Here is a 25,184-nt window from a genome sequence, read left to right as displayed (position 1 = left end):
AACGTCACCAGCCCTTCTTCAGTCTCTTGCCCTTGCCCGACGCGGCATCCTTTCTCGGCAACCTGTATCTCTCCGGCAGCCGAGGGTCGACGTGCGTCCTGCGCACGTGCGCGACGCCCTCGCGCGCCCTCGCCGCCCCTCTCCTCGTCGCCCCCAACCCTTTGACGCACGTGTCCATCGCAAACTCCGCGCACGGGTCGACGTACCGCGACTTTGCCAACCGCGCCGCCGCCGCGCATCGCTCGACCGTTTTCTCCGCGAATACCGCGACGTCGCCGCCGCGGCGATGCCCGACGATACCCGCGAGCGTCAACGCCCCGACGCGCGCCGCGACGCCGATCCAACCGCCCACCGACGTGCGCGCGTCCGGCGTGCGCAGACCGCGCGAGTCGCGCCTCGAAGCCGTCGCGGGGGGACCGAGCGGTCCCCGCGGTTGCGGGCGGCGCCAGAACCGCGTCAACCGGAACAAACCCTTTTCGGCCTTTTCCCGCGACGACGCCCGGCATCGCCCGCGGTGCAGCTCGAACACCACCTCCTCGCCCTTTTTCCACAGGTTCGGCGGGACGCGGTAGCCGTATCCGTGCGCGTGCGAGGTGAGGGACTTGACGTTGCGCACGCGCCACCCGCGAAACGCGCCCGCCTTCGCGACGTCCTCCAGGGACGACCTCCAGTGGTGAGCCAGTTCGGCGAGGTACGGCGCGTCGGCTTGATGCCTCGGGTCCCGCACCCACCGGAGCATTCCGCGCTGGAGGTGGGTGCCCACGAGCACGGACCCGCGCGTTCTGGGCAGCGATCGCGTCAGCTCGCGGGCGTCGGCGGCGGAGAAGTTGTACAAACACGCCTCGAAGACGTAGAGCACCGGTGCGGTGAAATCCACGCCGTGCTTCTCCAGCTCGAGCTTGAGGTATCGCGGGGCGTCGGACAGGACGTCCATGCCGACGTTCGTGACGGACGCCACCCGTGGGGACGCGTAGTGCTTCAACGCCTCGGGGGCCTTCTCCAGCATCTTCTTCTTCAGTTCGAGGACGTCGAAGAGGTCGACGTCGAACCAAGCCACGTCCGGGAGGTTGAGACGGTAGGCTCTGGTGTCGAGACCACCGTTGATGCTGACCACCTGCCGGATGCCGTCTTCCGGGGCGCAGTGGCGGAGGATGACGTCGTCGATGGCCCTGTGCCGCACGGCGACGTTCTCCACCACGCGGGCGTCCTCGCGGCGGGCGCGGTTGGCGAGGAGCGCGCGCATCTCCTCGCCGCCCGCGAGATACGGCGCGAGGGGCTCCTGCAGGATGTTGCCTCCTCCGACGGCGCGGACGGCGCACGCGACGCGCACGCTGCCTCTCGAGCCGTCTTTGACCTTCTGGGACAGCAGCGCAATCTGCATGTCCGTGGGGGAGCCCGAACCGCCGAGGTTGGCAGAGGAGTTTTGCCGCGAGAGGATGCTCTTGGGCGTCTTAACGGGAGAGTCTCGCGACGACGACATGATGATGGATCTTGTGACCGACGCGGGCGCCTTCAGCCGCGCTCGACGTGCGCGACGGGTTCTTCGAGGGTCCCGATGGAGCTCACGGGTCCTCCCGGCGTTCGTTCGTTCGTCGGCGGGGGCGTCGCGTCTCGGATGCGCGCGACTCGGTTTGTCCGCGAGGGGCCGCTCGGGAGTTCGTGTCGGTTCGGTCGCCACGGTCACGCGCTGAAAAAAACTTGAGGCTCTCCGCGCCCGGCACCGAGATTCAAAATCAAATGTCCCCAAATTGACGATGATTTACACACGCAAACAGTATGTATGTATGTTTGTTTGTTTATGGTTAAGAGTTAAGGTCAAACACAAAAAAAAACAAAATTCGAACGAAATCCCGAGCTGACGTGTGAAAGGCACCGGCACGCCGCGATCACTCCCACTCGGCGCCCGTAGTAGTCCGTGGTTGCACCGCCATGGGACTCTTCGCCGAGATCTGCGGCGGGTGGACCTACCGCAAGACCCTCTGGTGGGGCTGGATATGGAACGCGCTCATCGCGTTCCTCTTCACCGTCTGCGGCATCGTCGTCGCGCAGAAGCTGAACAAGCTGGACTGGGTCACCAACGCTGCGACCGGCGAGGTTGACGAGACGAGCGAGAAGCTCGTGGGCGGGCTCGTCGCCAACATCTCGTGGGGCATCGTCCTCAACGCCCTGTTCCTCATCTTCTCGCTCGTCGTCCTCCTCCGCAAGGTGCGTCCCCACCACCGCGAAAACCCGCGCAGGGTTCAATCGCGCCGGGGTAAAAGGGACAACGAAAACCGAGGCCCTCGCGAGCGCGCCCGCCCCCTTCCGGTTCTGACCCCGCGCGCCCTTCCTTTCCCCCGTCCAACCACGACGCAGACGATCGCCAAGACGGGCGCGGGATTCAGCTACGGCATCATCGTCGGCAGCGCCATCCACCTGTTCTTCGCGCAGTGCGAGGTGGCCATCGCGCTGGACGCCCACGACAAGTGGCTGAAGCAGTCGCTCGCCGACTCGACGGTTTGGGCGTCGCAGGACAACAACACCTACCGGGGCGTGTACGTGCTCGGGTTCCTCTCGTCCATCTCCTACCTCGTCTTCGCCGTCATCATGATCGTGTGCATGAAGGCGGTGATGAAGGACAGCTCGGAGCCCTACACCGAGTTCAGGGACAGGTACGGGGTGTCCAGCGACCGAGGCGCTCGGCCGTCGCAGGGGCCGTGAAGACGACGAAGCGTGTGTGCGTCGAACTGTTTTTCATTATTCCGAGTGTACGTCAACCTTCCCTCACCGCTCACCGGGCCCGCGCCGCCAGCGCCCCGATGGCGTCCGCGACCCGTCCCACCCCCGCGTACCCTTCCTCCGTCACCGGCATCACGTGCACGCCCCTCGCGTCGACGTCGGCGAGGGCGGCGGCGACGGCGAGATCCAACCGCTCGTCGCGCCATCTTTCAAACGTCGTCGCGTCCATGCTCCGCTCCATCTCCTCCCACAACCGCGCGGTCTCCTCCGCCTCCTCCGTCGCGTCGCTACTCGCATCGCCCGACAAGCCGCAGAGCCTCTGCCAACGCCGAACCGATCGGTGACTCGCGAGGTACGTCACGCCAAAGACGACGTCGCACTCGCGATGGAGCGATTCCGATCGCACCGCGTCCCACCACGCGCGGTGCACGGCCGGCGCCAGCTGTGCGGGTTGAGTCACCACCATCTCGGCGCCGGCGTCCAGCTTGGCGCGCAACCGCGCGGTCGGGTCCCTGGCGGCGCCCTCGAGCGAGGGGTTGGCGACGCACGCCAGCGTCACGTCCTCGTGAACCTCGCCCCGTTCGCGCATGGCGAACGCTTCCCTCAGCAACTTTGTCGAGTCCCACGCCGAGCGAGTCGTCCGGGCCCCCCTCGCGGCGTCGGGCGCGTCGCCGGTGACCATGAGTATGGCGCTGGCGCCCGCGTCGGACGCCGCGGCGATGCGCTGCCTCGCCTCCGCGGCGGACCTGCACCTCGACGCCGCGACGGTCTGGACGTGGAAATCCGGCAGGATGTCCACCTCCGTCTTGGCGAGTCGCGATATCCTCGGCGTCGCCGCGTCTGACCCGACGGCGGGCTCGGGGATGCCGGGTTCGCCGGCCCAGACGGGCAGGTCGGGGTGGATCACGCCGTTGAACGCGGGGTGCGCGAACACCGGCCTCTGCGCTCGCCACGACACGTACGGGCTACGCTCCAGGAACACCCTCGCGGCCTTCGGGGTTGGGAAATGCGGGGGCAATCGGTTGTTAGCGTGAACGTCGTCGGTGCCGACCGACGGGTGGGTCGGCGGTTTCGGGAGCGGGGATCGAACGTTCGCGCGGCGCACCTGCTTGGCGGACATCGCTCCGGATACGCCCGCGGCGGCCGCGGGCATCGATCCGCGCGCGCGCGGAACGGTCGAGGCTTCGCGCGCCGCGGGCTTTGGCGCGTGTGGGAGGTACTTTCTTCACACGTGTCGATCGCCGCCAGTTTGTGCAGCACCGAACGCGTTTTCCTGAGCTGCTGAGCACGTTTTTTCGTCAATAATCACGCGCCTCTCACACAGCGCTCGCACGCGCCGAGCCTCGGGTGTGTCGTTCGCGTAGGTCGCGAGAGTGAACTCAGGTCGGTCGGAGGATCCTTCGAGGCACGGCGCGCGCGTCTCGGCGTCAGGGTTCGGCGGGACGTACACATCGAACACGGTGTTAGTTAACGACCGAAGATTGATCGAGAATCGGCGGAGTTTGTTGGACGATGGCGCCGCTCGAGCTTGACGCCGTGGTCGTCGAGGGAGACGCGCAGGCCTCCCTCTCCAAGGTCTTGAGCGTCTCCAAGCGATCACCGTTCAGGATCCCGCCGCTGGTCCGGACCAAGGATGAGGAGCCCGAGGACGAGAAGGATGAGGACCGCGTGGGCGGCGACGAAGAGAAGAAGGCGGAGACCGAGGCGCTGCAGGAGGCGCGTCAGCTCGCGCAGATGCGCGTGGCGCTGAAGATTTTCATGCGAACCGTGACCCTGTTCTGCGTCGGAGGGACGGCGTTTCTGATCGTCCGCGAGTCCAAAATCACCACGCGCGTCGGCGGCGCGAAGCCGTGGCGCTGGGGCGTCGTGTGCTCGCTCTTCTTCGGCGGACGCATGATCCTCAACTGGCTCATGGACCTCGTGATGATGGCGCTGGACAGGAAGCACGTCGTCGCCAAGCGAATCAGCTTCATCATCGGCGGCATATACGACCAGCTGGTGTCCACGATGTACTACATAACCCTGAGGGTGACGTGGGGTCTGTTGCTGCGCGACGCGTCGCGCGGGGAATGGTCGGAGATGCACCTCCTCGTCGCGCGTCTCGCCTCTTGCTTCATCGCGCACGCGGTGATACACACGTTCAGCAAGGGCGTGGCGAGGTACATGGAGGTTTACTTCCAGCGCGAGGCGTACTTCAACCCGATCGTCAAGGCGCTCGCGGAGGAGTTCGTCGTCGTCACCCTGCTCGCGATGTGCTCCGTGGACATGCGGCAGTGGCACCAGGACCACGACCCGGGCCCCGACGGTCCAAACGACGGATCGAGCGATTCGCCCGAGTTTCTCTCGTCGCCGACGTCGCCGAGAGGTAAAGGCCGCGGCGCGCACGCTCTCGCGCGTCATTTTCAGAAGCTCAGGCGGGCCATCGCGCACGGCCAGGTGGCCAGCTTGACCAGCTTCCTGCGCCTGGCCAAGGACGAGCTCCCGATCAAGACGGATATGATCGTGATGAAGGAGGGATCAATCGAGCCCGCGGACCTGTCCCTCGCCCGGATGCATCGCATGGGCTCGCACATCCGCCGCAAGAAGCTCCGTCTGCCGGAGAAGTTCGTGAAGAACGCCAACCAGGCGTTCGTGCGCGGCGATCTTCCCAAGCTCGTCGACGCCGACATCGTTCACAGAGCCGTCGCTAAGACGGCGGCGCTGAGAGCGGTGGCCGTCATGCGACAGCTGCAGGGCGCCAGGCGCTTCGTCCCCCTCGACCATCACTTCTTCGATCGGCTCGGGATACCCGCGGAGGTCAGGGAGAAGATCATGGAGGTGTTGGACACGGAGAACGCGGGGGTTTTGCGGCGGGAGCAAATCGTGAGACGATTCGTGGAAATTTACGAGCGGCGGCGCGACCTCGCCAAATCCCTCGCGAGCACCACGAGCGTCCTCGCCACGCTCGAGCGCATCATCCTGTCCGCGCTGTACTTCCTCCTGGTGTTCATCGTGCTCGGGATATTCGATCAGAACATCGTGGAGATGTGGTTCACGGCGTCCTCGATGCTACTCGCGTTTGTGTTTATGTTTGGCAACAGCATCAAGCAGCTGTTCGAGTCGGTCATCTTCATCTTTGTCATTCACCCGTTCGACGTCGGCGACGCCGTGCTGATCGAAGGGGAGCGACACGCGATTCGTAACATCGGGATCCTCACCACGGAGACGGTCAAGTGGAACGGTCAGGTGATCTACTACCCCAACATGTCGATGAGCACCAAACCGCTGACAAACCTGACGCGGATGAAGAAGTTCACCGACGAGCAGACGTGGGTCGTCGACATAGCGACGCCGGCGCACGTCCTGGAGGCGATGCCGCTCTACTTCCACAAGTGGGCGATGGACCACGCCGAGGACTTCCACGAGATCACCCCGCGCATCTACTCTCACGCGCACGACCCGCTCAAGATCAAAATCACCCTCTACTACGAGTACACCTTCAACGGCTTACCGCCGTCTCGCTCGGGTAACGCGCGCGATCAGCTCGGCTTGGCGATGCGAAAGTTCCTGCTGGACAACAACGTCGTGTACAGACAGCAGACCCTGCCGGTGGAGATCATCAACGGCGTCAACGGGCGTTCGTCCATCGTCGGCGGAGGCGGAGGTGGAGGGGGCGACGGCGCGTCCAGGGGAGGCGGGCGGGACGCGTCCAGGGGCAGGTCGCCGAGCCGAGGTCCCTCGCGTCGCACGAGCGTCTCCGTCCAGGACGCGCCGAGCGTGTTTTTGGACCTGGCGACGAGCGGCGGCGGCGGTTCACCCGCGGTCAAGACGACGGGCATGGGAGCGGGCGCGGGAGCGGGCACGGGAGCGGGCATTGGGAGCGAGCGGATGGCGACGCGGGACGACGCCCTCCTCGCCCGCGCCAGCGGCTGAGAGGGGCGAGTTCGAGGCTGTCGGCTACTTATCTTATGATGCGTGTATCGCTTCGACGCCCGCGTGATGTCGGAACGAATGAACGACGTTGGAACGTGACAAAGTTGAAACGACGTTGGAACGAAAACGAACGAGTCTCAGTCGCCGACGCGAGGGGACCGGGAACGCGCGTTTCCTCCCCGTCCCAGGGTGCCGACTTTTCGTCCCCGTCCCCGTCCCCGTCCCCGTCCCCGTCCCCGTCCCCGTCCCAGTCCTTGTCATTACTCGGTGGTGTTTGGAGCCCTGGCCTCGCTCCCAATCTCCGAGTTGTTTCCGGTGATTGGGCACGGTATCCCCACGAGCGCGCATCCCACGTACACCGTCATCTTCACCCTGTCCAGCACGCTCTCCGCGCTGTCCGCCGCGGGCCTCACCACCAGGTCGAACTGCCCGGGCGTCCCGGCCTTGGCCTCGTCGAAGTAATAGTCGATGACGTACCGAACCTGCCTCCCGTTCCTGTCTATCCACCAGTCGTGCCTGTCGAAAGGTTTGTCTTTGCCCGCGGATAAGAGGTATCGCGCGTACGCCAGCGGCGACCAGTCATCGGGTCGGCCGCGAAACCTCAGGAGCATCGGGTTGGCGCACTCGTCCCTGTGCAGCCGTTCCCAGGTGAGGACCCTACGCCACGTGTCCTCGTTCATGCCGTTGTGGACGGCCACGACGGAGGCCATGTCGTCCTCGGTGCAGTCGTCGGCTTTGCCCTTGCGCACGAGCGAGTTGTAGAACATCTGCGGCGATGGGTAGACCCAGGTGGAGCCGGCTCCCGACTTTGGGATGGTGGACCTCTGCCGATCGGTGGATATGGGGCGGCGCTGGCCCGGGGCCATGTGCTGCCGGGGGTTGGTGGGCATGTTGTTCCGCGGGTCGATGACGACGTCGCCGTACCCCCTGGCCGACGACGACGACGACGACGACGACGACGACGAGCCGCCGCGGAACCACCCGAACCATCCGCCCGCCCTCGTCGACGCGCTCGATCCCCCGGGTCCCTCGGCGGACGTCGCGGAGGATGGCGACGGGGACCCCGGGTCGTCGATGCGCTGGTTGTAGACGTTGAAGACGCCGTGCCTGCCGCGGTACTCCTCGGGCACCGGGCAATCGCCGCCGTCGTCCGGCCCGAAGCCCGCCGCGCAGGGTTGGCCGGCCATCTGAGACGCGCCGGCGACCGCGGGCGAGGGCGCGGGCGACGATCCGTCGCTCGGACGCGGGGTTCCCTGCGAGTTACCCATGCCTCGCAGCCGTTACGCGCTCGCAGCCGCCGAGGATGCGCGCGCTCCGTGTGCGCGGGCGCTGCCACGCTGTCGAGTTTTCCGAGGCGCTCGAGCCACGTCCGTCGCAGAAGAGGATATTTTGCTGGATATTCGTTCGACTCGTCGGAGAGGTCGAGGCGCTCTCGGGCCTCTCGACGCCGCACGGCGAAGCGAGCGCCGCCGCCGCCGCCGCCGCCGCCGCCGCGCCCTCGCGGGCATCGTTTCCGCCGTACAGTTCAGCGCGATGGGGTGCATGGTGTCCGCCCCCCAGGACCCGCTACTGTACGAGGCCATCCGAAGCAAGACGAAGCACCCCGTGAACGGCGCGACGCATTACCCGCGCTTCGCGAGGCCCTCGTCGTACCGTCTCAGCGACCCCGACGGCAACGATCCGACGTCTGCCGAGCTCGACGATAAGCGTCGGGAGTTCTGGGACACCCAGCCGTCCTACGGGGGCAGCGCCGAGATATGGGCGGCGCTGAAGATGGCCGCGGAGACGATGCTGCGACCGCACGGAGACTTGGCCCTGTGCTACGCGGTCATCGAGAGCGCCGACGTCATCGTCGCCAAGCCCGACATGACCGTCTGCTACGACACGATGGGAGCGAAGTACGACATACCCAAGTGGGTGCTCCGGGATCCCTCGAACGTCTGCTTCGAGCCAAACCCCCCGAGGAGGAGCGGCGCACAGCTGGACCACGAGCAGGCGGATGCGTCGAGCCCGCGGCTCGCAGCCGCGCCGCGAGGGTACGCGGTGGACGTCGACGACGACGCGGGAAGCGACGCGGGGAGCAGCGTGCTATCGGCCGTGTCGGACCTCGAAGGGGACGTCGCTAACGGGGAAACAGAGACGAACGAGAGGGGACGAGACCGAAGGTATAGCGCCATCAAAGGACGGCGCGATTTTGGCGAAAACGGCTTCGAGCCCGAGGACGTCGAGCTCGTCATGACACGGGCGGGTGTGTCCCGCGGCAAGGCGATCGACGCGCTCAAGGCGAACGACGGAGACGCCGTGTCCGCGATCATGGACCTGACCATGTGAGTGAAGGCTTCCACGCGCGTGCGAGTAGTCGCGCGCAGCCGCGAGTTGTATCATCACCAGATTCGAACATTTTCACGTTGTTACTTGCTCGTCAAATTTTGTCTCGACCCGAACCATAGGTGACGGGGCCTGAAGAGCCTCGAGCCGCGGTTCGGACCTCGACCCGAGCCCGACTCGCGCGCGCGTATCGCTCGATCCGTTCGTCGCCGACGACCATGTCGCGCAATCTTCTTCTCAGGTGCCTGGAGTGCCTGTTCCCGAATGCGCACGAGGAGGACCACGCAGAGTACGCCAAAGCGGTCAAGTCCAAGACGAAGCACCTGCTGACGGGCGCGACGCATTACCCGAACTTCGCCCGGCCGAAGCCGTACGTGGTCAAGGACAAGAAGACCGGCGCCAACCCCACGCAGTCCGACATCGACGCCAAGCGCTTGGAGTTTTGGGCGAGCGCCCATTCGAGCGGGGGCGACCGAGAGATTTGGGGAGTGCTCAAGCGAGCCTCAGAGGCGATGCTCCCCAAGTGGGAAACGAGGGACGGGACGCGTGTTAAGATGCCGGGCGACCTCGTTTTGGCGCATTCGATGGTCTTGCGACATCCCATCGTCGTGGCGAAGCCCGACATGACGCTCTGCGTCGATCTGCGGGGGTTCAATTACGTCCTTCCAAAGTACATCTTGCGCGACCCCTTGAACCTCGAGGACCACTCGCGCGGAAACCCCAACGGCGCGATCGTGATGGCGAGGGGGAGACGAGGGCGAGGGGACTCATCGAGCGGGGACTCGTCGAGCGGAGACGAGGGCGGGTTCAAACTCCCCGCGCCGCCGTCGAGGGACGCCGGCGATAGTTCCAGCGGGGACGATGATTCCGGCAGGTTGCCGCCCATCGACCCAGAGGTGGTGCGGCCGAGGATGCTCACAGCGCGTCGGAGAGAAGGGTCGGACGACGCGAGGAAGAAGTTCGCGGGGCGGCGCATGATGAGCAACCCGATGGCGTGATGAACGAACGTCAACAAAGAATGGTTGATGTGATTTCAAAAGGACGGGACGAGCTCTCGACTCGTCACCTTTATTAGACGCGTCGCTTTCAGATGTACTGCGCCTTGTACATGAGGAGGTATCCCATGTGGTGGTCGCCCCCACCCTTGAGCGCGAGGATGTCGTCCAGCTTCTTCGGATTGGGCTGGTGATCGTCGAACTCCGTCCACGAGTCGTCCTTGTTCCGCACCCACGCGACGTAGTGCCCGGAATCCGCGGATCGCCCCTTGTGCGTCAGCACGGCGTGTAACTCGTAAAATCCCGTGGGCCGGGTCCCCGGTTCGATACCCGACGAGTCCACGTCCATCGCGAGCTCGCCCCCCGATTCGCCCCCAGCCGCCGCCGCCTTCTCCTTTTCCTTCTCCTCGAGCTCCCTCGCGGCGGCGTCGGCAGCCTCGGCGGTGCCCGCGGCCACCTCCGCCGCCAGCCTCGCCCTCGGGTCGGCTCGCAGTCGAGCCTCCGCGTCCGCTTCCTCCTTCTTGATCTTCGCAGCCCTCGCGGGATCGAGCGCCGCCTTGTACTCGTCCGTGCAGTGCTCGTACATGTCGAGGAGCACGGGGAAGGTGACGGCGCGGAGAATCTTAGCCTTCTGGCCGGTGGCGTCAGCCGGGTCGTTGGCTCCGGGCATCTTCCAGAAGAATCGAACCATCTGCACGTTGAGCCACGGGGGCAGCTCGCACACGCGGTTGTGCCCCTTGAATATCTCTCCGCCGTACTCGCGCTCCTCGTCCAGGGCGACGCGGAAGCCCTCGGACAGGTGGTTGACGTTGATGGTGATGTTGCACTTGAAGTTGTACTCCCGCTTGACCTCCTCCCTGGTCTCCCCCGTGAGCTCATTCTTGAGCGACATCTTCAGTCGGAGGCCGAAAAGTTTGTCTATGGCGGGAACCTCGCGGCACAGCGTCTGCAGGATGGAGCTCCAGCACTCCTCCGCGTCCTGCTGCGAGTACACGCCACCCTGCCCAACCTGCGCGAACTGCGGGAACAGCTGGCGCAGGAGCGCGAGGAATCTAAACGGCGTCACCGCCGCGTTGGAGTTTTTGATCTCGTTGAAGAGATCTCGGGTGGCGTTGGCGAGCGCGGTGCCGCCGCCGGGCGCGGGGGCGGACGCGGGCGTGCCGCCGCCCGCGGCGGACGCGTCGTTGAGGATAGATCGGAGCTCGGGCACGGCGTACAGGCACTGGATCGTCGCGTTCATGTAGCAGGTGTTGCCGAGGTTGGTGAGCCCGGGCGAGAAGTTCGCCATGGTCGCAGCCTCCTGCTCCTCCTCGGGGAGGTCCTCCACGAAGGTGATCTCCTTTTCCGGCGCCTTGATGACCTCCGCGGTGCTCCCCATCATCATCAGCTTCTTCTTCTTCGCGGCGATGTCCTCGAGGCCGCAATCGGCGAGGGGAATGTCGTCCGTCAGCTGCTTGCCGCCCTTAAGTCCCATGAGCTTGATCCGCTCGGGGGGCACGCCGGTCAGGGAGAACAGCTGCGTCTTGAGGTCGAGGCCCACGCCGGAGGTGTCGACCTCGACGTCGTAGCTGTTCTTGCCCCATTTCACGCCGATGTTGACGGGCATCTTTCGCGCGGTGTCGAAATGTGTGCGGCTTCGCGCGTCCAGATCTGAGCGAAGCCCCGATCGCTGCGTCGCAAACGGCTCCTGGACTCCGCCTGTCCGCGATCTGATTCGACCTGATGACAGCTGGAAACCTGCTGTGACGGGAGCGAGAGGCACACTTTTCTTCGCGCGCGCCCCGCGAGATGACGGGGCGCGACGGGTCCGCGGGGGCGGACGGCGCGTCCACGTCAAACGACGGGGCGTCCGCGTCTTCTTCGCCGCCGCGTAAGCACCCGTGGCGGTGGCACCCCTCCCGCGCGCGTCACCACGAGTCCGACTCTCACCCGACCTGGCTCCGGCGGAGGAGGCACATGTTCATCGTGAGCGACGCGGGGAAGCCCCTGTGGTCGCGGTACGGCGGCGAGGACTCGCTCGCGGGGTTCACCGCCGCGCTCTCCGCGATCGTCGCCTTCGTCGGCGACGACGGCGACGCGCTTCGATCCGTCGGTTGGCTGGGATCCACCGCAGACGCGAGCGGCGCACGCCCCCGCCGGCCGCACGAGTTGACGGTGCTGCGACGCGGTCCCATCGTGCTCGCGGCGATGACGTCCACGGGAGAGTCCCCGGCCGCGCTGCGCAGGCAGCTTCACCTGCTCCACGCGCAGCTCATCGCCCTCCTCACGCGCGCGGTGGAGCGCGCGCTGACGCGATCGTCCAAGTTCGACGCCCGGGGCCGGCTCCTGGGCGGCGGCACCGACGCGCTGCTCGGGACGCTGGCGCATCGCATGACGTGGGATCCGGGGTGCTGGATGCGCGCGTGGGCGCCGCTGCCGTTACCGCCGCAGTGGAGGGAGAAGTGCGTGAGAGCGCTGAGGGACGGGTTGGTGCGGGTGATGGGCGGCGCTGGGGCCGGCGCGTTGGTGGGGGTGTTACTCACCGATCGGCACGTCGCCGCAATCGCCAACGCGGATCCCCGAGCGGGAAGATCGGCGACTGTAACGGCGTCCTCGACTCCATCGTCGTACTCCTCCCCCGCCGGCGGCGACCGGCGCGCGATCGGCACCGCCGGGGGTGGTGGTGCCCGGGCGTCACGGGGACGTGCCAGTTACTACGCGGGGATGGACCCGGACGACGTCATCACCCTGTGCAACACGGTTCGATCCGGCGCGAGTTTCCGATCCAACGAAGAGAGCTTCGCGCCCGTGTGCCTGCCAAACTACGACGCCGACGGGTTCGCGTTCGCGTACGTCGCGTACCTGCGCACGAGCGACGGCGAAGTGGGTGGGTCCTCACCCGAGGACGAACCCGGAGGTCGCGGGATCGATTCCCGTGACGAGTCTTCGAACGAGGAGGGCGGGGTGTGCCTGGTTCTGGTGTCCACGTCTCGCGACTCGTTCCCGGCGGCGGCGGAGGCGCGAGCGCGGGTCGAGGAGACGCTGCGGCGGGAAGGGCTCCTGGACCGCATAGCCGCCCGCGTCCGGTCCCGGTCACCGTCGTTCGACGTCGGCGATTCGATACCGGGTTCGATCGCGATACCTCGCGACGTCCCGGCCGCCGCCGGGGGCGGCGGCGTCGCGGGCACCCCGCTCCTTCACTTCGTCTACCTCCGCCCGCCCCTCGGCCAGTACGTCGCGCCGGACTGGTCCCCGCCCCTGCACGGCCGCCGCGAGCAGAAGCGGCTGCTTCGGACGTACCAGCGGGTGTTTCACTCGATGAATCGGTGGTGGCCGAGCCGACGGGAATGGGACGACGACCCGTTTGTTTCCAAGAATACGTCGGGTGAGTCCCGGGGCAAGTCGGGGGACGCCGCCGAGGCGGGCTCGCCGCTCGCCGCGTTCTTCGGCGGGCTCAGAATCTCCTCGGGCGGGGGCGGGGGCGGGGGGGCTGGGGGGGAGGACGGCGGGTCCGTCGCTGGCGCCGACGACGACGTCCGCGATCGAAGGGTGCACTACGAGGTTTGCGACGACCACGTGCTGCTGGGATGTGTCGGGAGCGACTTTGAGCTCTACGTCGCGCTTGATCCCCTGACGCGGAGGAGCGCCGCCGTGGCGGTGTGCAACAGGCTGTGCGCGTGGCTCCGCGCCGAGGAGGCCGGACTCTTCGCCGTGTGCTAAGTCAGTAGTAGTAAGCGTCTCGACTCGCGATAGAAAAAGTTACGAAGGTATTATACACTAGAACTAAGATGACGGTCCGCGCCGTTCGCTCCCCCGCCTCTTGCCCCGATCGACGAACCCCACGACGCACGACACCATAAACACCCCCAGCGCCGCCCCCGCCATCGTGTCGCTGAGCCAGTGTCTGTCCGCGAAGATCCGGCCGCTCGCGGTGGCGTAGACGCAGAAAAACCACGCGAGCGCTCGAGCCTCGCGAGACACGGGCGCCTCCTCGAGTTCGCCACGTGTCGTCCCCCCACGCGCTCGTCCACGTCGGATCGCCCTCCACGTCGGATCGAGCATCACGAACAGCCACAGTCCCACCGCCACCGCGCACCCGAGGGAGTGCCCGCTGGGGAAGCTGAACGTCGACGCGTTTGGTAGGGGCCTCGCTCTGTGGAAAAACGGCTTTAGCGCGGATTCCACGAGGGGCGCGGCGAGGACACAGCTGGCGAACGACGCGGCGACGCGCCGAACGACATCGTCCCGGGCCCCGTCGTCGTCGTCCTCGTCGTCCCTCCCACCGGATGCATCGTCCCGCCCCGTGGTGGGTCTCCTCGTCGTCGTCAGGCAGACGGCGGACGAGGCGCACAGGAGGAGGAGCGCCGCCTCCGGGAGAGGATCCGAGACGAGGTGCGCGAAGACGTCCTCCCTGATCTCGAGCGGCGTCGTCGCGAGCACGAGGTCGTGGACGTTCGCGTCGACGAACGCGGGGAAGATCCGTCCGCCCGAGGCCTGGTCCGCCGCCAGGACGGAGAACTCGGCGAGCGCGGCGAGCGCGACGGAAGGGCGCCCGATGTCGAGCGTCGCGCGCGCCTCCGAGGTGGAGGAGGTGGATGGGGCGGTGGTGGTGACTTTGGGTCCGCGGACCGCCCGCGGCGATGAGCGGTCCTCGGGAATCCGCGCCTCGTCCTTCTCCTCCGTCTCGCCGCGGCGATCCTCGATGATCTCGCAGCGCACCGCGGCTCGGCGGGGCATCTTCCTCCTCACTCGCGGCCCGACAAGGTGCCGGAGAGCACGACAACGACACGACATCTTGGTATATTCCGATTTGCTTCGCCTCGGGACCTTCACCGCCGCGGCTCGCCGAGCGACTCCCTCTCCCCTCGCGCGCGCGCGCGTCCGCGTTCTCCCTCCTTTGCGAGTCTCCGGTCCGCGGGCATTCACGTTCAGGAGTCGTGAAGCGTGACAGCCGCTTTCGCGCGCGGAAGCGGATGAGAATAATATTCGCGGCTGGCGGGAGCGAGAGCGCGCGGACAGAAATCGGCGGACCGGAAATTTCGGACCGGACTGGATATTTCCTGGATATGGCGGTAGGGTTCCGGCGCTCCTCGACCACACCGGGGCGCGTCGTCAGCCTCACCGTCGCATCGCCGACGCGAAGCGACCCGTCGCAACCTTCTCGTTCGCACCATCGACGCCATGGCGACCCTCGCGGCGATCCGCCCGAGCGATTCGCGCCTCGGCGCCCGCCTCAAAGTCGGCGGCACCGGTGGGAGGATCGCACGCAAAACCGTCACCGCGGGCGCCGGGCGACGAACGACCTCGACGCGCCGCGGACCGGTCTCGATCCGCGCGCACGCGTCGTCGTCGTCGCCGTCCATCACGTCCGCGCCCGACGGCAGCAGGGAAGCGGACGTCCTGAACGCTCTCCGCAACGTCATCGACCCGGACTTTGGCGAGGACATCGTCAACTGCGGATTCGTCAAGGATCTCCGCGTGTCCGACGCCGGCGACGTCACGTTCACCCTGGAGCTCACCACCCCCGCGTGCCCCGTCAAGGAGGAGTTCGATCGCCTGTCGAAGCAGTACGTGACGGCGTTGGAGTGGGCCAAGTCGTGCAACGTCAACATGACCGCGCAACCGGTGACCAACGACATGCCCGACGCCGTCGAGGGCCTCAAGGGCGTCAGGCATATCATCGCGGTGTCCTCGTGCAAGGGGGGCGTGGGCAAGTCCACGACGTCCGTGAACCTCGCGTACACGCTGCGGATGATGGGCGCCAAGGTTGGGATCTTCGACGCCGACGTCTTCGGCCCTTCGCTTCCCACGATGACGTCCCCGGAGCAAGCCGTGCTGCAGATGGACAAAGAGACGGGATCCATCACGCCGACGGAGTACGAGGGCGTCGGCATCGTGTCGTTCGGTTTCGCCGGTCAGGGCTCCGCGATCATGCGCGGGCCCATGGTGTCCGGTCTCATCAACCAGATGCTGACCACCACCGCGTGGGGCGACCTGGACTACCTGATCATCGACATGCCCCCGGGCACGGGCGACGTGCAGCTCACCATCTGCCAGGTGCTGCCCATCACCGCCGCCGTCGTGGTCACCACGCCGCAGAAACTGGCGTTCATCGACGTGGAGAAGGGCGTGCGCATGTTCAGCAAGCTGCGCGTTCCGTGCGTCGCCGTGGTCGAGAACATGAGCTACTTCGACGGGGACGACGGGAAGCGATACAAGCCCTTCGGCGAGGGCAGCGGTCAGCGGATATGCGACGACTACGGCGTCCCGAACCTGTTCCAGATGCCCATCGTCCCGGACCTGTCCGCGTGCGGCGACACCGGCAGGCCGCTCGTGCTGGTGGACCCCGCCGGCGACGTAAGTACCATCTACGGCGCCGTCGCCGCCAAGGTTGTGCAGGAGGTGGCGAAGCTGCAGGCGGGGCCGAAGGGGTCGCTCGCGCTGGATACGGAGGGCGTCGCGGGCGTGGACGGCGCGCTGCGGGTGCAGCTCGCGGACGAGGGCGGGATGCCTTTTTACGTGCGGGGTTGCGACGTTCGACGGAGCGACAAGAGCGCCACCGCGGATGGCGAGAGCAAAAAGGCGGATTTCCTCATGGACGGGGTCACCCCGGTCCCGGACGACATCGCGCCGGTGGAGGCGCACGTCGTGGGGAACTACGCGGTGCAGATATCGTGGCCGGACGGGTTCTCGCAGGTGGCGACGTTCGCGCAGATCCAGGCGCTGTCCAGGCTCCCGGCGGGCGCAAAGGTCGGGGCGTGAGAATATTTGGAGTTGTCCACACGCACGCACGCACGCACGCACTGGTAAATTAGTCTGAAATTACAAAATATTACCCGATTTGACTCGTTTCGTGACTGATTCGTCACTGGTCTGCGATCGGGTGCTTTCTGTTTCCTGTTGATCGATTCGGCAAACCGTCGAGTTAAATCCTTGAGTTATTTGACCGGAGAAACACGGGGGAATCATTTTGTCGTTGGAACCTTGCGCGATTTACGAAACCGCCGGGGACAGAAGGGAGTGGCCCGCCACAACGCACGTGCGCTGTGGAGGCGACGGGCCAGTCACGGGCTTTACTGACCGAGGTATCCCCCGCGTGGGACCTCCGATAGAGCCGGAGCGTCGTCAGCGAGCGCGTCAGAGCGCCGAGGCACGCGCCGCGTGGAGAGATTGGCAAGAGCCGGAGGAGATTTCCGCTTCACCCGGCCATCGTACTCAATCCGCGCGCGATGGACCCGTTCACGCTCAACGAGTGCATCGAGGAGATCGCCGAGAAGCGCCCGGACCTCGCGTACATCGACCCGGATGAAGTCGACATCCGCTTCGACGAGAGGCTGGGCGAGGGCGGGTTCTGCACCGCCTACCGATGCACGTGGAACGGTGCGTCACCCCGCGATGGATGCTGCCCAACATTCATTCGCGAGTCGTGGCTTTTCCCCCCCGCCCCCGCGCGACGCGAGATGCGCCCCGCGGACCCCCGCTGACCCGCGCGTTCCCCCCGAACTCGATATCGTCACAGGCAAGTTGATGTGCGCGAGGGTCGTGGATAGCAACAGGCAAAAGACCGTCGTCGAGGAGATCGCCACCGTCGAAGGTACGCTCGCCCCGCCTCCCCCGCTCCCCGGTTCCCCCGAGAAACAATCATCTCGTCGCCCCCTCCTGCCCTGTGAGGAAAAGACTGAATCGTCCCACCCGCGTCCGCGCTCCCCCTGTCCCGCGCGCAGGCCTCCCATCCATCGCCGCCAAGGTTTTCGGTTACACCAGCTGCAGCCGCCCCGAGCTCAAGGACGACCCGGGCCTGATGGGCAACCGCGGCAACGGATGCCACATCTGCCTCGCCGTGGTCACCGAGCTCTGCCCGCACGGCAACCTCGAAGACTTCATGGAGCGCGAGGGCGTCCCGCTCTCCGCCGAGGTCAAGCTCGACGTCATGCTGCAGGTGGCGAAGGGCTTGGAGCAGCTCAAGGATGCGCGAATCGTTTGGAGGGATCTCAAGGCTAAGAATCTTCTCGTGCGCTCCGCGCATCGAGGAAGAGCCGGCGAGGTGGTGAAGGTCTCCATCGCGTTCACGGACTGGGGCACCGCGGTCAAGATGCCCGAGGAAGGCAAGCGTCGCATGACCCTTCACGGCCCGGGAACCGCCGGATACATCGCTCCCGACACCCGCGGGCCCATCTACGATTACCAGGCGGACATGTGGGCGTATCTGGTGTGGGCAGCTTCGATGTGCCTAAAGGTGGAGTGCATCGTGGACTGCCAGCTGGAGGAGGCGCTCGCGGACCTGAAGCTCGAGAAAAAGGCCAACGCGACGTCGGCGCAGGACACCAAGGTCAACGAGCTCCTCCGAAAGTTCCAGGCTGACGGTAAGGTTGACGAGGGATGCGACGACCTGTACGAGCTGGTCAGGGACTCGGCTCCGTGGGTCGACGCGTCCATGCGATGGTCGCCGGAGGAGGCGGAGGAGGAGCTGACGACGTTCAGGGCGGACCACGGACTCGTGATCGACGCGAGCGCGGTGCAGAAGGAGGCTGCCGCGCCGGAACCCGAGCGCAGGTTCAAGGCTTCGTGCCTGCTCCTGGACAGGGAGTACGGCAAAAGGCTGGAGGCTGAATACGAGGCAAACAAGCTTCTCCGGGAGCAGCAACAACAACAGCAGCAGCAGCAGCAGCAGCAGCAGCAGCAGCCGACGACCGAACCGGCGCCGCCGGCTGTCGAGAACGACACCGTCGAGAAGGACGACGACGGGGAGAGCGATTGGGACGAGGAGGCTCCCACGCAGCCCATCGTGCCGACGCAGCCCGCCCCCGAGACGGCCGACGAGATGGACGCGGTGGAGGAGGTGGAGGAGGAGGAGGAGGAGGAGACGTCGCGAGGGGAGGAACAACCCGCGAACGTGGCCGCCGTCGTCGTCGAACCTTTCGCGAAAAAGATTGACCCGTACGAGTTTGACCTCCCCGATCCCGTCGAGCTCGACACCTCTCGGGAGATGGACGCGAGCCGAGAGACGGCGTATGAAGCAATCGCGGGGACCGAGGACGAGGCTTCGGAGGCTTCGGAGGAGGACGAGGAGGACGAGAAGGACGAGGAGGACGAGGAGGACGAGGACGAGGACGAGGAGGACGAGACTGAGCGGGCCGCGCAGAGGGAGGCTGACGCCGTCGCGGGCGAGTGGGTCGGCGCCCGCGTCAAGAAGTGGTTCAGGCTTCCGAAACCCCGCGGCAGGCGCAAGAAGGGCGCGCCCCCGCCCCCAGACGGCGAGTACGTCTGGGGCACCGTGGTGGAGACGCGCGCGCGGCGGATGGAGCCGTTCCAACCCCACGTGCCGTGCGCGTTCGTTCGGTACGACGACGGCGACGAGGAGGACATGCCGCTGGACGAGTGCGCGAGGTGGCTGGCAAACAAACGCGGGGCTTCTTCGAGGGACGCCGCCGCCGTCAAGAGCAAGCGCGCGGCGCCCGGTAAAGTCGGTAAAGCCGGTAAAGCCGCCGGTAAAGTCACCGGTAAGCGCCCGGCGCTCGGCGAGATCAGCGTCAACGGCGCGGCGGCTCGAGGACGGGACGAGAAGAAGAGGAAGAGCGGCGGGAGCAACGTCTCCCTCCCTTTGACGATCCAGACGCCGCCCTCCGTCGGGGCCCCGGGCTCGAGCGGCGGCGGTAAGAGGCGCGGCCGCGCCGCCCCCGCGTTCGCCGTCGCCGCGGTGGACGAGCGCGGCGTCACATTGGGGTGCTCCAAGTGCCGGTACGGTCGGTACGGGTGCGCGACGTGCCGGGACAGAGCCGGCGTGTTTGAAACCGCCGTGGCGTTGGTCCCCGAAGACGACGCGAAGTCATCGCGGACGTACCGTCCCGCCTTTTCGCTCGAGCTCGACAAGGAGAACGAGGAGAACGACGGCGGCGGCGTTCGCGGCGTCGGCGCCGCGCCCGCCGCCAAGCGCGCCAGGCGCGCGCCGCTCTCCGCGGTGAACGACGAGAGGGTTTCGAGAGCGACGGCAAAGGCGGAGGCTCCGTCGGCGAGGCTCCGAGGCTCTGACGCAAACGCAAAGGCGAAGGCGAAGGCGAGGAAGCCCTCGCGCCCGAAGGCGGTGGACGCCCTCGCCGTCGTCGACGCCTCTCCCCACAAACGCGCCCCAAGTGCGCCCGTCACCGCCGCGGAGGCGTTGGCGCAGTGCCTCCTCCCCATCGACGTCGGCGACGACGTCGACGAGGCGACGCTCGCGGCTAAGCTCCCGCCCGGCGTCGAACTCGGGTGCTCAAAGTGCAGGCGCAACTGGCGCGGGTGCGCGGCGTGCAGGAAACGGGCTGGGGTGTGGCTGCCGCCGTCGCGCGCGTGGAGAAAGCGGCGGGGGTTGGATGACGCGAGCGGCGGCGGCACAGCCGGCGGCGGCGGCTTTGGGTTTTTGGCCCTCCCCGCCCCCGGCGACGACGCCTTCGTCGCCGCGTGAGCGAGCGAGCGAGGGGAAACGACGGCTGCGCGGGGGTTGGGTCGGGCGGGGTACGAAGGGCACGAAGGGCACGAAGGGCACGAAGGGCACGAAGGGCGAGAGCGGACTACTAAGGCTACGTAATCGAGTAAAACCGTGCCGAAGAGTGTAACGCGGGGCGAACGCACGCGGGGAACTCGTCTCTTCTTCGCCCTCGATCGAATCGAGCCGCGTCACCTTCTTCGTTAAAAGTACATCTACATACGTCAGAAGAACGACATGACGGACTTTTTGACCCCCGCCGCGGAGAAGTTGGTGCCCTTCGCCCCCGACGTCCCCACGCTCGTCCGTAAACCCCGCGACTGCATCGACTTGAGCGTGCCGCTGAGCCAGTCCAAACCCTCGTACAGGCCCAGGCCTTGCGTGGCGACGGCGCTCTGGCAGTGCCATCGTCGGCCCCTCAACTCCGACAGGCCGAGCCCCTCGGCGATCTCCGCGGCGGTCAGGGCGCCCCGCATGTCCTGTTTGTTGGCAAACACCAGGATGGCGCTGTTTTTCATGAACGGATCGTTGATGATGCTGTTGAACTCGTCTTTAGCGCGCTGGATGCGATCTCGGTCGAGCGAGTCGACGACGAAGATCAGAGCGTCGGTGTTGTTGAAGTAGTGGCGCCACAGCGGGCGGAGCTTCTCCTGCCCGCCCACGTCCCACACCGTGAACACCACGTTCTTGTACTGCACCTTCTCCACGTTGAAACCTGCGGCGAGGGAGACGGAGCGGGCGTGGGAGGGGAGGGGGCGTCAGCGCCAAGTCTGGGAGCGTGTTTTTGTTCCGCGCGCCCCTCGAGGGGACCGGCGAGGGGGGCGGGGCCGGGGCGAGATCTCGCGCGAGACGTCTCGGATCCACTCACCCAGCGTGGGCACCGTGCTCAGCACCTCCCCTATGTGAAGCTTGTAGAGGATCGTCGTCTTTCCCGCGGCGTCCAGTCCAAGCATGACAACCTGCGGGCGGAGGAAGAGCGAGGGTCAGACGAGGGAGGGGAGCGAATGACGCGCGTGCGCGCGGGAGGGGAGGGGAGCGAATGGGGCGCGAACGTCGGCGGGTCGGCGGGTGACTGACCCTCATCTCCTTGTTGCCGAACATGTCGTCGAACGCCTTCTTCATGGCGGTCATCGCGTTCCCCATCTCGACCGATGCCCCGCGCGCCCCACTGCGCAGCGCGCGCCGCCCAACAGTGTGCGGGCCTCTTCTTCAAAGTTGCGCGCTTTGGGGCAACAACGACGCGCTCGGAGGTTTTGTATGGAGGTTCAGTTAAGAAAAATCGAGGTTCCTGATTGGTCCGTCGGCCAATGTGCATTTAGACTACTCTCCGAAGATCTGGCGATTTTTGACAGCGCAGCAGGGGGCGATGGGTTTTCGCCCGGAGATCCGCGGTGGGGGGGTCACTGTAGCCAAGGCGCTTAGTCAGCGCACCACCGGACGTTCAGAGCGCGCGCCGCTCCTTTCGTTCGTTAGCTAGGCAGCCACCTCCTCCATCCGCGAGAGGGGCTCCGCACATCCGCGCGCGAAGAGGTTCAGCCGGCGTTGCTGGACTCGTCCTCGGGAAATAACACACGGCGCGCCAGTAGGGTTACCGCGAAACGATGGCTGGTCTCGTCCTCGGCGCCGCCGCGCCGGCCGTCGGTGCCCGCGCGCGATCCACCTCGCGCGGCCCCGCCGCCCCCAAGGCTGCTTACTGCATGCCCACCCACAGCGGCCTCAAGGCGAACCCCCTCGCGATGGCGCGCGACCGCGTCGCCACCCTCGGCGATAAGGTGCACGCCTCGCTCGCGGTGGCTGGGGGTTCGGGGAAGGGCGCGCGATCGGTCGCGACGATGATGCCCATCGGAGTCCCCCGCGTCCCTTACAAGACCCCGAACGAGAACTCTTGGCAGTGGGTCGACATCTGGAACTGCCTCTACCGCGAGCGCATCGTCTGGGTCGGCCAGACGATCGACGAGGAGCTCGGGAACCAGCTCGTCGCCACGATGCTCTACCTCGACTCGATCGAGAAGGGCGGCAAGGACATCTACCTGTACATCAACACCGAGGGCGGCGACGTCGTGCCCACGATGGCCATCCTCGACACCATGGGCTACATCAAGTCGGACGTCGGATGCGTCGGATTCGGGTCCGCGAGGGCCATGGGCGGCATGCTCCTCGCCAACGGCGCCAAGGGCAAGCGCGCGGCTCTGCCCAACACGTGCATCATGCTCCACCACCCCGCGGGCGTCGCGCGCGGGTCCGCCTCGGACATTCACAACGAGGGCAAGGAGCTGCTCAAGATCCGCGCGAAGATCAACAAGATGGTGTCGCGCGCGACGGGTCAGCCCGAGGAGAAGGTGCACGAAGACATTCGCCGCGATTTCCACCTCACCGCGGAGCAAGCGCTCGACTACGGCATCGTCGACAAGGTGCTCTACAAGAGGCGCGGACCGAGGTGATTGATATTGACGCGGTGGTTTTGACGTGGTGATTTCGTGGACGACCCGCGCCCGTGCGTCGGTGGAGCGCGGTGGACGGATGGATGGAGGGTTTTGCTGACGGGTGAGTGGCGGCGAGGCGAGGTGAGCCGGAGCGTCGCGAAGAGAAAACCCTGATGTGGGGTTTAGTAGAGTGCCCGGTGGGGTCGACGAGCCGAGAGCCGGGGACTGAACTCGCGATTCGTCGAGCCTTTGATTTTTATGCGACGTTCCGACGTTGGTTTTATTTCCGAGTTGATTCACGGTTCGCGCTCCCACATCGTTTTTTTCGGATAAGGTTCCAGTCTATTTCTTGAGTTACGACTCCACATAAACCCCGGCGGGAGATCCTCTCCCAGCCAGTGACCAGGGCCGGCCACGTCTCACAGCGGCCACGGTGTCTCGCGAGGCGCAATTGCTTTACGCCAGCGACGGGCGGGAGGTCACTCACCGAGGCGCGGACGGCTACGCTCGCGGTCTTGGGAGGACTTTCGCGCGAGGACTCTCTTGAGGTTCGGGGCACCGGACGCGCGGTACAGCAGGCATGATGAGCGCGGTCGTCGGGGCGGGCGCGGGCGCCGCGCGCGCGGTGGCGGGCGCAGCTGCGGGAGAGGGGAGGATGACGGCGAGGGCCAGGGCGAGCACGAACGGGGGCTCGGCCGCCGGGTGGCGCGTCGCTCGCTGGGGCGAAGGCCGGCCCGCCGGGCGCTCTCGCGTGAGCGGTGGTGTGGGCGGCGGGTTCAGCGGGGCGGCGCTCGGGGGCGCCGGGCGCGCGGGAGCCGACAAGTCGACAGCCGCGGTGGCCGTCAATGGCAAGAGGGCCCCCTCCATCGACGAGATGGACATGGACCCCGAGCACGTCAAGTTCGCGTCGCAGGATGAGCTCGATCAGAGGTGCGTTGGCGGCTCCCACCTCATTCGCCTCCCCGCGCGCGCGGTTTACCGACCGAACGCCGGGCGCGCGAGCTTCCCCGACCCGGCGGCCCGCCCTCCCGCGCCCGAAAACTTTCAAGCGATAAACCCGAGCGGCTGGCGCGCGAGTGAAACTTATTTTCATCCCCCAAACACTCCGACTGACCGGTGCTCCCCGCTTCCCCTCGCCCCATCGTTCGACAGCGAGATCATGAAGTGCAAGGACGGCGTGTGCACCTACGTCATCGACGACATCATCGCCCCGGTGAAGAGCGACATGGAGCAGATGCGCTCCAACATCCTCGACATCGTCGGCCGCAAGAACCCCCTCCTTTTGGCCGCCGCCGATCAGATCTTCGGAGCGGGGGGCAAGCGCCTCCGTCCGGTGCTCGTCTTCCTCGTCGCTCGCGCCACCGCGCAGCTCATGTCGATGGACGACATCACCGAGCGCCAACGAAGGCTGGCGGAGATCACCGAGATGATTCACACGGCGTCCCTCGTGCACGACGACGTCCTCGACGATTGCGACACGCGAAGAGGAGCGGAGACCATTCACACGCTGTACGGAACCCGCGTCGCGATCCTCGCCGGTGACTTCCTCTTCGCGCAGAGCTCGTGGTACCTCGCCAACCTCGATAACCTCGAGGTGATCAAGCTCATCTCCCAGGTCATCGCCGATTTCGCCGACGGCGAGATCTCGCAGGCTGGGGCGCTGTTCAACTGCGACGTCACGCTCGAGGGTTACCTGGAGAAGAGCCACAACAAGACCGCGAGTCTCATCGCGGCGTCGTGTAAGTCCGCGGCGGTGTTCAGCGAGGTGAGCGAGGACGTCAAGATGGACATGTACGAGTACGGCAAGCACCTCGGACTGGCGTTTCAGATTGTCGACGACATCCTGGACTTTACGCAGTCGGAGGCGCAGCTGGGCAAGCCGAAGGGGCAGGATCTCGCGTCCGGGAACCTCACCGCGCCGTGCATCTTCGCGCTGGGACGGAACCCGCGCCTCAGGGAACTCATCGAGACGCAGTTCGCGAATCCCGAGGATCTCGCGGAGGCGATCGAGATTGTCAACGAGAGCGGAATCGAAGACGCCAGGCGGTTGGCGAGGGAGGAGGCAGACATGGCCCTCGCGGCGCTCAAGGGCCTCCCCGAGGGCAAGGCGAAGACCTCACTGGTGGACATGGTCGGGTACGTGCTCGAGCGCCTGTACTGATGAAGGAAGTTTCAGCGACGGGCGGGTTGGTGGTGGCGTGGCGACTCCTCGCGCGAAAGGGAGCGGGCTCACGATTTGTCTTTAAAAATACCCTGTTCTGTGCACGCCGCAAAGACGAAGTGACTCTTACTTAGTTCGAAAGTTGTCAATCCGGACACGAGTCGTCGATCTCATCAACTCTTCAACTCGTATCACAATATGTACTC

General features: G+C 66.3%; 15 protein-coding genes across 15 annotated transcripts; 9 read left to right on the top strand and 6 right to left on the bottom strand.

Moving 5' to 3' along the window:
- Positions 1 to 4: 4 nt before the first annotated feature.
- MICPUN_100713 (predicted protein) lies at positions 5 to 1,480 on the bottom strand (the record flags this gene model as incomplete). Its single annotated transcript, XM_002502231.1, has 1 exon — positions 5 to 1,480. The coding sequence occupies one exon, from the start codon at positions 1,478 to 1,480 to the stop codon at positions 5 to 7; it is 1,476 nt and encodes a 491-aa protein (XP_002502277.1).
- Positions 1,481 to 1,924: 444 nt separating this feature from the next.
- Positions 1,925 to 2,756, top strand: MICPUN_108330 (predicted protein). Its single transcript, XM_002502605.1, has one exon. The coding sequence runs from the start codon at positions 1,930 to 1,932 to the stop codon at positions 2,698 to 2,700; it is 771 nt and encodes a 256-aa protein (XP_002502651.1). The 5' UTR covers positions 1,925 to 1,929; the 3' UTR covers positions 2,701 to 2,756.
- Positions 2,757 to 2,770: 14 nt separating this feature from the next.
- MICPUN_58862 (predicted protein) lies at positions 2,771 to 3,838 on the bottom strand (the record flags this gene model as incomplete). Its single annotated transcript, XM_002502230.1, has 1 exon — positions 2,771 to 3,838. One exon carries the CDS (start codon positions 3,836 to 3,838, stop codon positions 2,771 to 2,773), a length of 1,068 nt encoding a protein of 355 aa, XP_002502276.1.
- Positions 3,839 to 5,420: 1,582 nt separating this feature from the next.
- Positions 5,421 to 6,753, top strand: MICPUN_108328 (small conductance mechanosensitive ion channel family). The gene has a single exon (XM_002502604.1). The coding sequence runs from the start codon at positions 5,437 to 5,439 to the stop codon at positions 6,628 to 6,630; it is 1,194 nt and encodes a 397-aa protein (XP_002502650.1). The 5' UTR covers positions 5,421 to 5,436; the 3' UTR covers positions 6,631 to 6,753.
- Positions 6,754 to 6,991: 238 nt separating this feature from the next.
- Positions 6,992 to 7,538, bottom strand: MICPUN_76264 (predicted protein; the record flags this gene model as incomplete). Its single annotated transcript, XM_002502229.1, has 1 exon — positions 6,992 to 7,538. A coding segment is annotated over one exon (547 nt), but the record flags the coding sequence as incomplete, so codon positions are not given.
- Positions 7,539 to 8,163: 625 nt separating this feature from the next.
- MICPUN_58859 (predicted protein) lies at positions 8,164 to 8,961 on the top strand (the record flags this gene model as incomplete). The annotated part of the gene is made up of 1 exon (XM_002502603.1): positions 8,164 to 8,961. The coding sequence occupies one exon, from the start codon at positions 8,164 to 8,166 to the stop codon at positions 8,959 to 8,961; it is 798 nt and encodes a 265-aa protein (XP_002502649.1).
- A 215-nt stretch (positions 8,962 to 9,176) lies between these two features.
- MICPUN_58858 (predicted protein) lies at positions 9,177 to 9,956 on the top strand (the record flags this gene model as incomplete). Its single annotated transcript, XM_002502602.1, has 1 exon — positions 9,177 to 9,956. The coding sequence occupies one exon, from the start codon at positions 9,177 to 9,179 to the stop codon at positions 9,954 to 9,956; it is 780 nt and encodes a 259-aa protein (XP_002502648.1).
- Positions 9,957 to 10,044: 88 nt separating this feature from the next.
- On the bottom strand, positions 10,045 to 11,559 carry MICPUN_97442 (predicted protein; the record flags this gene model as incomplete). Its single annotated transcript, XM_002502228.1, has 2 exons — positions 10,045 to 10,389; positions 10,411 to 11,559. 2 exons carry the CDS (start codon positions 11,557 to 11,559, stop codon positions 10,045 to 10,047), a joined length of 1,494 nt encoding a protein of 497 aa, XP_002502274.1.
- Positions 11,560 to 11,741: 182 nt separating this feature from the next.
- MICPUN_58856 (predicted protein) lies at positions 11,742 to 13,652 on the top strand (the record flags this gene model as incomplete). Its single annotated transcript, XM_002502601.1, has 1 exon — positions 11,742 to 13,652. One exon carries the CDS (start codon positions 11,742 to 11,744, stop codon positions 13,650 to 13,652), a length of 1,911 nt encoding a protein of 636 aa, XP_002502647.1.
- A 63-nt stretch (positions 13,653 to 13,715) lies between these two features.
- MICPUN_58855 (predicted protein) lies at positions 13,716 to 14,726 on the bottom strand (the record flags this gene model as incomplete). Its single annotated transcript, XM_002502227.1, has 1 exon — positions 13,716 to 14,726. The coding sequence occupies one exon, from the start codon at positions 14,724 to 14,726 to the stop codon at positions 13,716 to 13,718; it is 1,011 nt and encodes a 336-aa protein (XP_002502273.1).
- A 387-nt stretch (positions 14,727 to 15,113) lies between these two features.
- Positions 15,114 to 16,694, top strand: MICPUN_58854 (predicted protein; the record flags this gene model as incomplete). Its single annotated transcript, XM_002502600.1, has 1 exon — positions 15,114 to 16,694. The coding sequence occupies one exon, from the start codon at positions 15,114 to 15,116 to the stop codon at positions 16,692 to 16,694; it is 1,581 nt and encodes a 526-aa protein (XP_002502646.1).
- A 467-nt stretch (positions 16,695 to 17,161) lies between these two features.
- On the top strand, positions 17,162 to 20,373 carry MICPUN_100707 (predicted protein; the record flags this gene model as incomplete). The annotated part of the gene is made up of 2 exons (XM_002502599.1): positions 17,162 to 17,312; positions 17,657 to 20,373. 2 exons carry the CDS (start codon positions 17,162 to 17,164, stop codon positions 20,371 to 20,373), a joined length of 2,868 nt encoding a protein of 955 aa, XP_002502645.1.
- A 185-nt stretch (positions 20,374 to 20,558) lies between these two features.
- MICPUN_94315 (predicted protein) lies at positions 20,559 to 21,577 on the bottom strand. The gene is made up of 3 exons (XM_002502226.1): positions 21,472 to 21,577; positions 21,263 to 21,353; positions 20,559 to 21,109 (listed from the first exon to the last, which is right to left on the bottom strand). The coding sequence occupies exons 1-3, from the start codon at positions 21,535 to 21,537 to the stop codon at positions 20,619 to 20,621; spliced, it is 648 nt and encodes a 215-aa protein (XP_002502272.1). The 5' UTR covers positions 21,538 to 21,577; the 3' UTR covers positions 20,559 to 20,618.
- A 313-nt stretch (positions 21,578 to 21,890) lies between these two features.
- MICPUN_108326 (predicted protein) lies at positions 21,891 to 23,099 on the top strand. Its single transcript, XM_002502598.1, has one exon. The coding sequence runs from the start codon at positions 21,996 to 21,998 to the stop codon at positions 22,833 to 22,835; it is 840 nt and encodes a 279-aa protein (XP_002502644.1). The 5' UTR covers positions 21,891 to 21,995; the 3' UTR covers positions 22,836 to 23,099.
- Positions 23,100 to 23,397: 298 nt separating this feature from the next.
- MICPUN_58850 (predicted protein) lies at positions 23,398 to 25,151 on the top strand (the record flags this gene model as incomplete). Its single annotated transcript, XM_002502597.1, has 2 exons — positions 23,398 to 23,747; positions 23,970 to 25,151. 2 exons carry the CDS (start codon positions 23,398 to 23,400, stop codon positions 24,976 to 24,978), a joined length of 1,359 nt encoding a protein of 452 aa, XP_002502643.1. The 3' UTR covers positions 24,979 to 25,151.
- Positions 25,152 to 25,184: the final 33 nt, after the last annotated feature.

Source organism: Micromonas commoda, chromosome 5 (genome assembly GCF_000090985.2).
Source record: "Micromonas commoda chromosome 5, complete sequence".
In the NCBI taxonomy this organism is placed as follows: domain Eukaryota; kingdom Viridiplantae; phylum Chlorophyta; class Mamiellophyceae; order Mamiellales; family Mamiellaceae; genus Micromonas; species Micromonas commoda.
Note: the sequence above shows the minus strand (reverse complement) of the source record. Positions and strands in the feature narration are given on the sequence as shown.